General features: G+C 36.3%; 1 protein-coding gene across 2 annotated transcripts in view; it reads right to left on the bottom strand.

Moving 5' to 3' along the window:
* Positions 1-270: 270 nt before the first annotated feature.
* USO1 (USO1 vesicle transport factor) overlaps positions 271-15,479 on the bottom strand; it is a 70,222-nt gene continuing 55,013 nt past the window's right edge. For both annotated transcript variants that reach the window (XM_032457861.1, XM_032457857.1), the window contains 7 exons: positions 12,207-12,345; positions 11,014-11,177; positions 10,353-10,442; positions 7,862-7,960; positions 6,174-6,281; positions 4,932-5,147; positions 271-4,383 (listed from right to left, as the gene is read on the bottom strand). In XM_032457861.1, coding sequence (XP_032313752.1) covers positions 4,294-4,383; positions 4,932-5,147; positions 6,174-6,281; positions 7,862-7,960; positions 10,353-10,442; positions 11,014-11,177; positions 12,207-12,345 — 906 coding nt within the window. In that variant the 3' untranslated portion in view covers positions 271-4,293. The remainder of the gene's footprint in view (positions 4,384-4,931; positions 5,148-6,173; positions 6,282-7,861; positions 7,961-10,352; positions 10,443-11,013; positions 11,178-12,206; positions 12,346-15,479) is intronic.

The following is a 15,479-nucleotide window of genomic DNA, read 5'->3' on the forward strand; positions in this document are numbered from 1 at the left end:
CATCTTTGCTGCAAAACAGTTGCCTACTTTTTTTGTTTTACAGACTTGTGCAACGTCATTTGGGGTCAAGAACATGAAGGTTAAAAAAGAATCAAAGTCCATCCCATGTGCACCTCAACAACTAACTTGCATCTCACCTTCTTCGTGATAATAGGCAACAAGCTACTTCACAGGGTACTGGGGGCCTGAAATGTCACAGAGAGATGAAAGAACTTGTTAAGTGAAGAGTCCCAAGATGGTGAGCTTTACCACTATAGATATGCCACTAGATTCAGAGAATAATAAGTTTATTTAAACAAATCTAGAATTAAAAGCCAGAGCTGAAAAAAGACTAGCAAACCAGCTATTAGAATTCATGTGTTTACATTCTCATAGGTGGAAAACTGTGATTACAAAGTGGTGTCATGTTTTTGTAATGAGCAAAATCAAAAGTAATATATAATTGCAGCAAGGTCAACATGTAAAGCCTTTTCAAACCGAAACAACTAGTCGCAATTGTGTAGCATGACTATGGAAAAACCTATGTCTAGACAAAATGAGTTAATTTGCAGGAAGGGAAACCACATTTAAGACAGATATGTGTCACACTTTAATGTTTTTCTCTCTGGAAACATTTTTGTTTTGAAAGGTTATAGAAAATCCTAAAGTTTCTGAGTTGTAGAGGTAGAAAAATTACAAGAGTAACTTCTCTAGGGTTTCTGGAAGGGAAACAAATCACTAATCCACAAAAAGGACAATTTAATAAAATAACCTGCATTAAAATAAAACCTTTTAAAGGATATAATGTACCTGTAAACACATTTTCTTCAGATACGTATCTTTTATTTAGTTAGCCGGGCAGATTTCTGCAACCACCACCCCCACAAACCCACTTTAATCAGGTTCACTAAGAAAGAACTAGTCTGCATTAGAAGAATAATGTATTTCATTAAAGCAGTTTGAAAAGAATTAAGTTTTCATTTTCCAAAATTGCAGTCAGAAATCAGTTTAAAGGTCATAGCTTGCTCAGTTTTCCCCTTAATTCCAAGGCTCAAATTTGCTCTGGGATAAGATTACTTTATTGCTTATTTAATATTTCTTAGGGTCCTTCCCCACCACTAACAGTTGAACTGCCCAAAGGCTCAGTTCTTGGCTGCCTTCTCTCTACACTCACTCCCTGTAAGAACTTACCCTGCTGGGTGGACTTAAATTCCATTACCGTACAATTTTTTTCCAGCCCTAATTGACTCCAAATTTCTATATCCAACTGCCTACTGAATATTTATGTATTTGTATGACAGTATCTACTTGGGTCTGATTTAGTAAGCCTAACACACACAACTCTAGAGCCCACTGCAAACCTGCTCCTCCCACCTTCCCCCAGGAGTTACTCTTGACTTGTCTTGCTCCCCTACACCCCAGACACAGGCAATTCACCAACAAGTCCTCTCAGATCTACCTGTGAAATATATCCCAGATCCTACCAGTTTAGACACCTCAATCCCTACAGTGTAGTCTGAACTACATATGCTTTTGTTCAGATGAGGGCAATAGCTTCCTACGTAGTCCCCCGGCTTTCTCTCTTAGCACCGCTCTGCCCACAGACAATTCTCAACACAGTGGACCAGGTAATCTATGAATATAAATCAGATCTAATCACTCCTTTGGCTTCCAGTTGGACTCAGAATAAAATGCACTCCTTTCCAGAAGCTACAAAGCATCTGACACTGTCTTATGTACCTGTTTACTGTCAGTTACTCCTCCAGAACTTGAGTTGTATGGGGAGGGGACTGATTCCTAGCCCAAGTGCCTACAGCAGTACTCAGCACAGTATACACTCAGTATAATATTCACTGAATGAATCAATACATTTTTTCTTTAACAGTAAAGATTTTGGTTCTTAAGACCATTATGAGGCCCTCACCTGGCTGCAAACACAACTTTGAAACAAGGGTTGAATTTCCTAACAGCATAATTTCAAACCAAGTAACTGAACCCTTTAAAATGTGAGCTGTTACTTTACCTTTTGTAGTAACTTCGGGTGATTATTCTTTTCTTTCAGATGTGCTTGAGGTGTAAACTATACTTGAACAAAATTTCAAATAAGGCCAAGTATGTTTTGTGTTTTATGAATTCTCCACTGTTGTAGCTCTCCATACAGGGAAACAGCCTTTAACGTGAGGGCCAACAAAAGGGTGGAGGAAAGAGCACATGCAAAACCAAAATGAGAAATGAAAAAAGCAGGCTGTATGCCAGGATCGCAAATATCTTGGTACGGTTCTAAAATATACTCGAAGGGAGCTAAACCAGAGAGCGGTAGAGCACAAAGGCTCTTATTCAGCTGGCTGAGGGCTCCAGACAGCAGGCACTGGCAGTCTCTTCGGCTCGCATGTGCATCTTAGAAAGCTTACTGTTGGGAGTATGGAGGATGGCGGGGAGAAGCAGCGACCAACTGGAGGCTGAGAGACCAGTTTGGGAGGCTCTAGAAGCAATCTAGGCAAAAAAAATAACCCCCCCAAAAATGATGGCCACGTTAAGATGTCTGTTGGGCTCCAGGCTGGACTGTGCAGCTGAGAGGCCTTCTTCTCTTCTCTACTCCAGGCCAGCCTGAGTGACTGAACTCTGGCAAACTATCACTGATTTTGCAGATGTTTCTCTCTCAGATCTTTGGTATTCCATTATTTCTGGAAGTCTCATTCTTACTCCTGACCCCTTTTTCTTTTTCTTTGTAACATTAGCCTGAGATGAAGTCATTAACCAGTTGTTCACCATGCGGTGTCAACTTGAGGAAAACTTCAGTCTGAGCTGGTCCAGTAAAAATCACATGGTCCTCAGATGGCAGGTGCCATCTCAGGGCGGCGGCGGTAGTGGTGGGAAGAGGCAGGGGTGCGCTGCAGCACAGGTGCTCTAACGCACAGCTATCTCCCCTTTCAAGACATGTGAAGATACCTCTCCCTTCAAAAGTCTGTGCTTCTTAGTGGACTGCTCAAACTATTCCTGAAGCCGGGAGGCAGATGATGCACATTACGCCCCACCTCGTGATGTCTTGCTACTTCTTTAAATGGAAACCACTGTGAAGAAAGAACTCCAACACTCAATTTAGAAACACTGGAACCCTTCTCCAACCTCTTCTGCTTTTGCTCCAATTAGCCCCCTCCAATCTTATGGAATCCTAGTTATTAGTTTTGAATAAGATTGCTTTTATTATTAAAAAAAATTTTTAAATAAGATTGCTGTTAGCATCCAGTGATAGCAATGTTCTTTTAGTAAGAGAAGGACTTCTCTCACCACTTTCCCTGTCTCATCTTATATGAAGAATAAAATACTTTTCTCAAAATCTAAAAAAGGGATCCATGACCAGGGATTAAGTGAACATAATATCTATTTTTTATTATGAAAACATTAAATTTTGACACATTGCTTCATTGCTTTTTAAAAATCTATTCTCTGACTTAAATCTATTTCAGCAAAAATGCCAATAAATTATATAAACCATAGTTTGAGTCTTTTAAAACTAGAAACGTAGTATGTTTTATAATAATCAAACAATAATACTAAATCTGACTTGTATGAGCTGTTAACTTGTAATTTGTTTCAATGTTTACCTTAAAATCAAACCAAACCAAACACATGCTAATACACTGCTACAAAAGTTTCTCAGGAACGCCCTCCTCTTCACTGTGGGTCAGCATCCTTCTGCTTCTTCACTGAGGTACAGGTTGCAGCCATCTCAAGTGTCAAGGCACTCACTCTAAACTGTCCTATCCTGCTCATCTCAAGAGTCACGCTGGATGGAGGGCTGATGACATAATATCCCCCAGACCATGCTACCTTGCCTTTAAGTATATCCATTTCTTCAGAAGGAAATCATTGGCTAAGAACTCTAATATCAAATTTAGAAACAATGATTCCAACACACATTACATCAAATGTGTTAGTACTTAAAGTAACAAATTCTGAAAAGTAAACATTGCAGACAAATACACAACTTATATAAACCAATGAACTAAGGCAAATAGCACTGCCACCACATGCCTTGAATTGTATTTTTGGTGTCTGTAGCTCTTTGCAAATTATATTTTGGGACATTTCAGATGAATTTCAATAAAAGATGTGTGTCTACATAAAGTTAGAGTAATAGGATTATCAACACGGGTGGCATCATTTAAAAAATACATCAATAGTCATATTAGTGAATGTTTTCCACTTGGTTTCTAAATCTTTTATTTTCTGTGGAGGCAAACCAAAGTACTGTCTTAAGACTCTATCTTCAAAGTCATTACATAATCTCTGTCATGCCTGGAGAGTTTAAAGCTAGATATGACCCTGTTCCTTGCCATCATCTTCATCTTCATCATCCTCATCATCTTGATCTCCAGATTCAAGTTCATCCTCTTCTTCAACCTAAAGGGAAAATACACTGTTTAACACTGTGAAGATCTATTCACTTCCCATTCAACACATAATGCTATATACTTTGTTGATAAATTCTTTACTCCAGTAATTACAGTAGATTACAGGCCATCTGATTTCCTTGATTTAATGCTCAAGGCTCCCTGTCATTTTTAATATGAGGTGAGATACATAGGTTAACTTGCTGATGGATGGCTATACCTCTCTACACAAACCTGAGCCAACACGGCAAAGAGAATGGCACATTTGGATGGTGATAGCCTTGTTACCACAGGAGCAATCAAATCAATTCACCTTCTAAGCTCAGATTCCAAAAGAGAACAGTTAACAAATACTGGAAACTGCACCTAATCTGCGTCTTAAGTCAATTAATTCACTGAATACCATGAAAGCAATGCTGATACCATGTTCATGAACCCACAGATCTATGCCTGTAGTATCAATATACACCACAACATTTCCATGCCACAGTATAATATTTAAAAATACAACATAAAGAAACACAATATAAATTATTTGTGGAAACACTGTAATCTTACTGGATGACCAAGTTCCTTGAGTTTATTCTTTAATGAAAATATTTTCTGATCCTGATCAGCCAACAGCACCAAGAGATCATCTTGTTCTTTTTTAGAATCTGTAATGTCCACTTCGAGCTTGTTTTTCTCATTTTGTAAAATGGCAATGGTACTGTTAGATGAATCCAGCTGCTCTTTAATAGCAGTTCTTTCCTCAGACAGAGCTTTAATTTCATTCTAGGAAAGGAAAGGTGAAAATCACTATAATCTAAAATTAGTATTCATTCTTCTAGGGTTTTAATGCATTCTTTCTATGACAAATCACTGTACTTGTCCAATCTGAAGAGTTTGGGGTTAGGGGTTGGGGGAAAAGGTTTAAATACATACACATACACACACACACACACACACACTCTCTCTCTCTTTCTCTCTCTCATCCAGTAACACGAGAATTTATGTTAGGCTATACATCAAAGATGGTTATTGTGAAAAAGAGAATTTAACATCCAAAAAATAGTTTTAATTACCTAGTCCTCAAAAAATCCTAAGAGATAATACCATTTCAGATAATCAGAGGAATAAATAAAGACACAAAACATTTTATAGAAGAAGCCTGGTTAGCATCAGAATTAGAACTCAAGTTTAAAAAAAAAAATTTATCCCAACTTCATACATACAGTTAAATGATAAAGAAAAACAGCTTCAAATGAAATCCATGGCTTAAAAATAATCTGGCCACAAACCAAAAGGTACAATCACAAACATCTTCCTTTTCCATTTTAAAATTCCTTTGTATTTTTATTTTGTTACCTCATTACTTTCTTCTTATTTATTCTGGTTTCTCTGTCACACAATAGGCTGGCAGGACATAATGGGCCTATGTTCCTTGGCCTATGGAAAACCTACAGGTGGCCTGTGTTTTAGCCAAACCTATACTCCTTGTTTCTTATTGTGATTAGAAATTAGTAAGAAAGCTTAACTGTTTTTTACTTTTACTAAAAACTATGTTTTTACTTTCAAAGTACATTCAAATACATTCTTATTTTACATATTTGATACCATTATTTAAAATGGCATTAAAAAAACTTCATTTGTGCCATTTTTAGTCATCAAAATAGGAATGGAAATATTGTGAGATAAAATTATATCCCATTAACTTTCCTCATAAATCTAAGAATCTGAGAAATTAAATGAAGTAAAATCAAATTTCCGGGAATTCACTTCATATAATACGTAATGAGTAAAAGTTTCACCAAAACCAACCTTTAATTCTTTAGTCTCTTGTAATAATGCCGAAAGTCTTCCTTCTACATCAGTAGTTCTTGTAGCTACTACAGTTTCACTCTCTCCTGGTACAGGAACTGACTGTGTCTGAAAGTAGAAAACAGAAAAAAAAATGTTTCTTCAAAGTTATAATCTTAATATGAAATTCCAAAGATGATTTAATTTTCCTGCTATTTTGGAATTTTATTTTCAATAACAGAAAATCTAATTCTTTATGTATTTACATGCACTAAAGTGCTCTCCCTAGAAAGATGAGTTGCCTCTACAGTGCAGCAGGAGTCTGAGTCAGGAGTTGTGTGGCATCAGATTTCAACAGAGTATGAGGAAGGCTATGTCAAGCAGCCTCAAGGTCAGACCAGGCAAATTATCAATGACACAATTCTAACATAGCTATAATATTGCATTTCATAAGTAGAGAAACTTTTTCAAAGCCTTTTCCTCATGAAATTCCTGTAGGTTAAGTCGACACTGTCACCTCAGAGAGACAGGTGGGGAAATTCAGTTGAATGCCATCAACTGGCGAAATGCAAATATTTTCTTAAGTACAACAGGAAGTACTCTTAAATAAAAAATTTTCCATCTTTCTCCTACCTTTTTTCCACAAAATACTGGGAAGTGGGGTGCTGATGTCACAAATACCTTAAAATACGGAAGCGGCTTTGGAACTGGTAGAGACTAGAAGAATTTTGAGGTTCATGTTAGACAAAGCCTAAACTGCCTTGAAGAGACTGTTGGTAGAAACATGGACATTAAAGGCAATTCTAGTAAGAAAAGAGGAAAGCTGTAGAGAAAGCTTCTATGGTCTTAGAGGAAATATGTATCATCGTTAGCAGAATGCTGTTAGGAGTATGGATGTTAAAGGAGGTTTTGGTGAGGTCTCAGATGGAAATATGGAACACGTTATTGGAAAGTGGAGGAAAGGTGATCCTTGTTATAAAGAACATCGCTGAATTGTGTTCTAGTGTTTTGTGGAAAGCAGGTTTGTGAGTGATGGACTATTTAGCTGAGGAAATTTCTAAGCAAAACATTAAAGGTGCAGCCTGGATTCTCCTTGCTGTTTATGGTAAAATGTGAGAGGAGAGAGATACACTGACGAAGGGATTGTCAAGCAAAAGGGAATCAGAACTTGAAGATTTAGAAAACTCTCAGCCTATCTCTATTGCAATAAATGACAAAGCATGTTCTGGTAAAACATCAAGGGTGTGGCTGGACAACCATTTGTGAAGAGGTTACTCGTGTGACACATGGACCCAATCAACCACCTGAGCAGAAGGTAGAATAGAGACACGGTTCCCAGGAGGGATCCAAGAGGACCTTCTTGCATAATGGCTTGGATCCCTGTGAACTACATGGGTCACTGACAAGGTTTTTAACAATTTTATACCAGCAGAAAACCTGCCAGCTTGAACTGAAGGGGACAGAGATGGGGTGAAATATACAATACCAATAAAATGAACCGTAAGCAACTGATTAAACTGGTCTGGTGAGTCTGACGATAATACAGTTGCTCGCATGGCCAAGAAGTCTATGTGACTGGAACTCTGGCTAATGAATAACATGAAGGGAAGGTGCCATCTGACAAATCTGCTTCTTTCCCATAGTGGCTGAGAAACAATCTCTCAACCTTGTGTTTACTACTTTTCAGAACAACAAAATCATTAACTTACAAGTGCTTCTGTTTTCTGTAACAGCTCCTGCTTTTCAGTCTGTAGTTTGGTGATCTCCACAGATTGGGAGTTTAACTGAGACTTTAATGTTGCCAGTTCCTAAGAAGCAAAAATAGTTGAGTTGTAACATTAAACAGCATTAATTTTATCAATGAAATGTCTATATATAGGAAGAAATAAAAAAAAATTATTTCCTTTCTTGGCCCTTCTCTCTAAAATCACAACTTCCATTTTTAAAATTTAAGTGAAAGAACTATTCTCAAACTTTGGGTTCAAGATGGAGAATTAAACATGTACATTTAACATTAAACATGGATACTTCTGTTTCCTTCTGAGATCCCAAGTGAAAAATCATACAGGGAGGGAGGAAGGGAAAAAGAAAGGAAGAAGGGAAGGAGGGAGGGTGGCAGGCAGGAGGAAGAACAGAAGGGCAGGCAGGAGGGAGAAACCCACAAGGACAAAGAATAAGAGAAAAGAGCAATAATTTGGGGAATTTCAGAAAGCAAATGTCAGTGGTAACTGACTCTGCACACCTGGGCGAGCTGAAACCTAAGCTGTCCTTTTAGAAAGTACACAGCTGCCTGTCCTCCAGTGCATGACTGTCAAAAGGCCTGCAAACTGGTCAAAACAGGGTCAAAATAGGGTTGGCTGAAAGTCTGCTTAGGAACAAGACAATCAGATTCCTGTCCCAATCTCACACATCTGGCAACTTTTCCTTTTCTGCTTGCCAAAGACTAGAGGTATATTATTTGGAAAGGGCAAAACAAGACATTTTTAGCCTAGAGGCCACCAAACATGGATGAAAGTAGTAATACTATAGTGAAGATGGGGGAATTAATTGAAAGTTTATGTATTATTAATGTTAAAATTTCCAAACTTCTTGCTCTCTCCCCTCAACACAAGTACAGGAAAATAAACAATTATAACAGTAATTCTGAACCAGGGGCACTCTCCCCCCATGAAATTTGGCAGTGTCTGCAGATACTGGGTAAGTAGCGAGATGCTGTCATATAAAAAGCTCTTTTATTCTCTTAAAACTTTCTATGTATGTGCTTTTTCTTTTGACTGTTTTTGCTTTTTCAGTTATCAAAATGAGTTATGTTAGGCATTGAAATTATGTACCATTTTGGTTTTCTTTTTATACAGTATTTTATTATACATGATAAAAAACAAGACTGTCATTGAAAATATATCGTTGGGAAACAGAGTAAAAATTTTTACTCGGGATTTACAAACTAAGGGTATATATTAATAACTTAATTTCCTTTAATTTTAATACAGTTCTAGACTTAGTAAAACCAAAATAGCATATTAATCTACCCCATAAGAACAAAATATTGTGGACACATCGGAAAGTTCTAAATTGTTAATGACGTATTATGATTACTTTTTTAAATGTTTGATTAGAATCTACTCTGGGGTACACAGACATTATCAGAAAAGACACTCTGTCTTCCCATGTCCAGTCACTCCGCTCAGATAAGCCCTGTCAGCGGGTGAGGACCAGCTAACTACAGGAGGGAGAAGGAAGTTAGTCCTAGGTTGGCCAGGCTGCTCACTCCTTCTTTGGCATTACTTAAAAAAAAAAAAAAAAAATTCCTTTTATAAGAAAGGAAGGAGGGGAGAATGGAAGGAAGAAAAAAGAAAGAAGGAAAGAAGAAAGAAAATTTGAAAAGAAAACAAAAAACAAAAACAACCCAACCTGTTTAGGGATAATATACTAATAAGCAAATCTTTTTTTTTTTTTTTTTTAACTGATGAGCAATCTCAAACTTTTCTAGGTTTTTTTCCCCAATTACCACACTACTTAATTCTACTTGTTATAGCTCCTTTCTCTCTTTTCTGGCTAAAAACAAACAGGTTTACAAATCTGAACAAACATTTAATTTTCTCACTGGATAGATAAAAGTAAATCTGTAAAATCTAGTTTTAAAGGAATTTATAAGTACTACAAATTAAACAAGTAGGAAAAAGCTTAATTTGCTTTTCTAGATGATACAAATTACTACAGCAGCAGAAATAGTTTACTTTGCTTTCTAGCTAGTCATCTAATTGATATATATACAAGTTTACTTTCAGTCTTTCCCTTTTCCAATTCTAAAAACCAAAATTTTCTGGATAGAATAATTTAAATGCCCAGTACATTTAACCAAGCAGTTATGTAAATTAGGCATAAGATTTTATATCTTCATATTTGTAGCTTATAAGTGTATTTAAAATTTCCTTGATAGTTTACTGATAATCTACAAATAATCTGGGTAAGATGCTGAGATCTGTTAAAAAGAACATCACTGAAAATAAAAACACAATAAAAAGCAAAATACCATTACTGTATAATTTAAACAGCTTCTGGATTTTCAAGTGGCTGTCTTCACTATCAAATTTTGCTTACACCTGACAAAGGAGTTCCAGATTAATGGAACTGCAGGGCTATTATGCTGCTGTAATTAAAACATCACAAAATAGAGCTCTGATCAAGCTGAAAAATGACCTGTTTTAATTCTGCGATTTGTTCAGACTCTCTCGCCGAATCTGTAGCTGAAGACTGTTCATTTGTGCCAGGTGATGGTTGGGAAGATTTCTACAAATAGTACAGAAATAAACTAAGAAATAAATTCAGTTTAAGTAGGAAAAAACCAGAACTGTACACATATAAGCTATGTCTGGGCTAAATGTTCACCCCAAAATTTGACATCTGCATTTTTTTTATACCCAACATAAAATTTCAACATAGCACACACTGTCTACAATTTTTCCATAGGTAATAAATTTATACTTATACCAAGTAATTTATTAAATCTAAGAACTTATCTGAGGTCATGTGATGAAAAACCATAAAAGCAGGTATTCTATTGAACAATTTCCATGTATTAAAAGAGCGTTATACAAAGTATCTCATTTAATTCTCACAGCAATGAAATAGATAGCACCACCAGCATTTTACAGATCAGGAAACAAGTTTAAAGAAGTTAACTAAATTGCTCAAATTCAATTAGCTAGGAAGCACTGAAGCTTTAGACAGTCTGACATCAGAGTTCATGTTCTAAAACCTTAATATGATACTTTAGTATAAGGGATCCAGAAAAATAAACAAGCAGGATAATGAGAATTACTCTTGACCTCTGGCTTAAAAATTTTAAATATTTACTTACCAAGTTTTCAATCAAAGAGTCCTTTTCAGCCAGCTGGCTTTGTAAAAGTTCCTGATTACTTTTTAATTCTTCTATCTCTTCTCGCAGTCTACCAATTTCTTCTGGCTGAATGCCATTCATCTGAGCCCCGTCACTGTGGGAACCTTGATGCTGATTTTCTTTTCCTATTAGACAGGCATAAAATTTGAAAAGCCAGCATGAAACTTAAGTTTTTCATTTTTTGAACTGAAGATTCAAGTATAAAATAAATAAATAATTTCCTTAATAATTACTTTGGCAGCACTTTTGTAAGTCCATTTCATCTTTGCAAAATAGTGTATTGGTAAAAATAATGAACTGATATTTTCAGGGTTTCTGGAAGGAAAAACCGCATAGTCTTAAGACTAAACTGAGTGGTTTACTGACCTAAGATTAAGAATTACAGTAGTTTTGATTCCAATTCTGACAATTAATATAAGAGAAAATAAAGTCCCTTTAAAAAAATCTTCACATAGGAATGTTTTTGAAGTTAAAAAAAGTATTTTTATTGAAGTATAGTCAGTTTACAACATTGTGTCAATTTCTAGTGTACAGCACAATACTTCAGTCATATAGGAAAGGAATAGCTTTCTATATGGACTAAAATAACTGACAAATTCTTGTTATGAAAAAGGAAGTAAAAAATATTTTCTTCTGAAAATTTTAGTCACCTTCATATAAATAAAATAAATTGTATTTCTAAGTGGCTAGCATTCTAATCACAAGCACTATAGAATAAGACTATTTACAACCACTGAGCACTGAAGTATAATTTTATATATATTATTTCATTTAATTCTCAAATGACGCAGGTGCTATTATCAGCTCCATTTTGCAGATGAGAAAATGGAAAGGTTAGACCTATCATGCTCAATTGGCTATACATTAGAATCACTGGGGAGCTTGTGCTAATCACTGATGCCTGGACCCAACCCCAACTAAGTAAGTCGGAACTTCAGTGGGGTCTCAGTATTGGTTTAAAAAAATAAAAACCTCAGGAGACCTTAATGTGTAGGTAGCTAAGACTGAGAATCAATGAATCAGACTGATTGCCAAGGAGCTTGGACTTCAAACTCTGATTTACATGTTACAGTGGTTAATGTTAAAAAGACTAGTCCACAAAAGTAATCTGTTTGACTTTGTCCAGCTCTTGGCGACATGACAGCTACACTTACCTAGCTGTATTTTAAGAAGATTATATTGATCCTTGTGTTGCTGAATCTGAGATACTTGCTGTGTGACTGCTGTCTGGAGCTGTTCGTTTTGACATTTTAACGTAGAAATCTGCTGCTTTAATTCCTCAAGTTGCAGATCCTGTGAAACAAAACATAACTCAATAAATTCATACTAATTAACATTAAGAAGATGAACAAGTTAAAAATTAGAGATTATTTTCCAAATACATTTCCAAAATCACTCAATAATTAAGCAGTAACACATTACTATAAGTAATGGTTATAATGTGTTACTGCTTGGTTACTGCTTGGTTATAATGTGTTACTGCTTGTACTAATGTGTTACTGCTTGGTTAATTGACCAAGGTCAATTAACAGGCAGCAAAACTGTAAGAGTTCAAGGCCTCGTTATACGGCACAGTCTACACTCTCATGGCAATTACTGGTTTCACTGCAGAGGGAGGTCAATTTTAAAAACTCCATTTTATGGTCCATCAAACTGTTTAAGAAATTTATACCAAATTACTTAAGAAACTTAGTATATGTATGTTTACATACATACCTGTATCTTTTAACATTAAAATATAATCATAAAACATTTAGAAGACTGAATAGAAGAGCTTTCATCTCTTACCACCCTAATGTAACTAGTTGGAATTTGATCTATTTCTTTATTTTCTTCTAATTTTCTTCCACTCCAAGTTTTTAATCAGTCCACATATCATTTTGCAACTTTTAATTTGCTTACTATTCAATCATAATTTCCCCGTATTAATCAGGAGATGCAATATAATTTATGTTCAAAAGTAATACTGAGGCTGCTCTCCATTTTTATAAATGATAAGTATCATTACAGTAAATTTCTTAGTCCATGTAACTGTTTTCCTGAATTTTGGAGAATTTCCTTAGGATGGATCCTCAAAGGTCATTCTAAGTCTACGGAAACATTTTATAGCTCTTGATGCTTATTGCCTATTACTAAATGTCACTCTAAATGGTGAGAATATTTAAAATTAACATTTCTAAAGAAAAGCCATTATAGTAATTGTGTCACATCACTCTTTTCTTCTTCCAAATCAGCCATATTTATCAGCTCCAAGTGTAGACTATACCGTTACATTCCAAGTATTTATTTCCCATTGCTCTAAAGATACTACATTTTACCATCTGGAAATGACTCCATATTTGTACTCAGACAGTTGAAAAATCCCAATAACCACATGTAGTGTAATGATTCAAATTTGGATCATTCAGAGATGATTCTAAGTTACTAACTGCTTATAAACTGAAAATCTCACACTGAATGCTAAATATATCACGAGTATATTTTTATTCTTTCTTAGAATTTCAATCTCAACAATGTAGATTGTGGGGAAGAAAAGAACACATAGGTAGCTCTCATTTAGAGGGCTCTACCCGAATGCTCTTACTTGCCACACCTGTCTCAAGCTGTGCACAATCGGCAGAGGGTGGAGGGGGTACAGGGAAGGAGTAGCAACCTGCCCCTCATGGAATGCCACCTAGGTGTTGTTTTCATGACACTGGAATTTTAATGCCAATAATCTCATTTTATAGAAAATACTGCAGCACTTTCTAGGATTTCATTCCAATAAAGGTATATATCACAACGAAGAATTAAATGAGAGAAGAAAACCAAGAAACACATTTTGAAGGAATGTAATAGAAGATTTAAGGTGCTCAATACAATGCAAGTGTGGGGTTCACTGTACCCTGAAAGAAAATGTCAATTCATGACTTTGAAAATATTGTTTCAACTCATCATTATCCACTCTGATACATCAGCTCCCTCTCATTCTATCTAATTTAGTATCACCTATTCAGTTGTGCAAGGCAGAGACCTAAGGATCATGTTTGACTCTGTTCTCTTATACCCACATTCAGTCACTACCAAGTCCTGTTAAGTTTTATTTTCTTTGGTTTCCACATTTCTTGGGACTATCCCCTCTACACTACAAAGTATTGAGACAGGAAGGAAGGGAGCAGGGCACAACCACTGAAGGAATGACACAGCCATTGAGGACAGGACAAACTAGTTACAAGCAAGATGGTGGAAGAGTCGACCTCCAGTAGACCTTGAGCCTTATGGTACACCCACAGGTACCATGACAGTTCCTAGGCTGACCTTAAATGGTCAAAAAGTGGGTAGGGGGCCCAATTCCTGGAAATCCCCACTCCTTCCCCTAAATAGTTAGAATAATTCTCCTACTCATTAGCATATGAAATTACTGAGCCCATAAAAATTAACAGCTCTGCACCTCGTGGTTGGTCTCTCTCTTCCCTTCTGAGACAGCCCACACGGTCTATGGAGTGTGTGTCTATTTTTACTTTAAACTAAACCCCCCCACACCTCCCAGGGTCTCTCTGCCTCTTGCCTTTTGAGATGGCCCACATTCTGCCTATGGAGTATGTGTCTCCTAAGTTGCTTTCTTTTCTGAGTGAGATGAACCTCAGTCTGTCTATGGAGTGTGTATCTCTCTAAATAAACTTGCTTTCACTTTACTATGCCTTGCTCTTGAATTCTTTCCTGCTTAAGGCAAGAATCTATTCTCCAGCAACAGTATGAGCAGTAACACACATGCATTTGAATTCTGTTCCACCGATCACTAAGAAACCTTGGACAAGTTTAAATTCTCTAAGTCTCAGATTCTTCATTTATTCCTCATTATTTATCAACTACTTTGCAGGAATGCTGTGAAAATCAAATGAGATAGAGTTTAAATATGCTTAGTGAGCACCTAACACAGTAAACAAAAAACGATAGTCATTATCATCATCAACCAATTCCCCAATTTCTTCCCCTAGCACACCACTACCACCTCTTTCTTGGGCTCCTTCCCTCTAGCCTTGCCTCTCAAATTTCTCCCTTATACAGCTAACAGGTGTTCTTTGAACAAGCCAGTAACACCTCCATTCCCTAGCTCTCCTTCTGCCTAGCTTACTCACAGTTATCCTTTCAGGACTCCTGTCTTCTCCAGGCTCCTGCTTCCACCTAGCTAAATTAGGTGCCTCTCGGTGCTGCCATATATCTGTGATTATCACTAGACTTAAGATGTTATAATATGTGTGGCACAAAAATCTATAGGCTTCTCACCCCATGAGACTGTAATGTGGGAATGTCTGATACATGTCTTATCCACAACATCTCACACAATGCTTAGCACATATTAAGCTCTCAGTTTGTTGAAAACTCAGAAGCATTTGAATTATTTGGGAAAATGATGAGTTCTTACTCTCTGTATCCTCTTGTATTTG

Source organism: Camelus ferus, chromosome 2 (genome assembly GCF_009834535.1).
Source record: "Camelus ferus isolate YT-003-E chromosome 2, BCGSAC_Cfer_1.0, whole genome shotgun sequence".
In the NCBI taxonomy this organism is placed as follows: Eukaryota; Metazoa; Chordata; class Mammalia; order Artiodactyla; family Camelidae; genus Camelus; species Camelus ferus.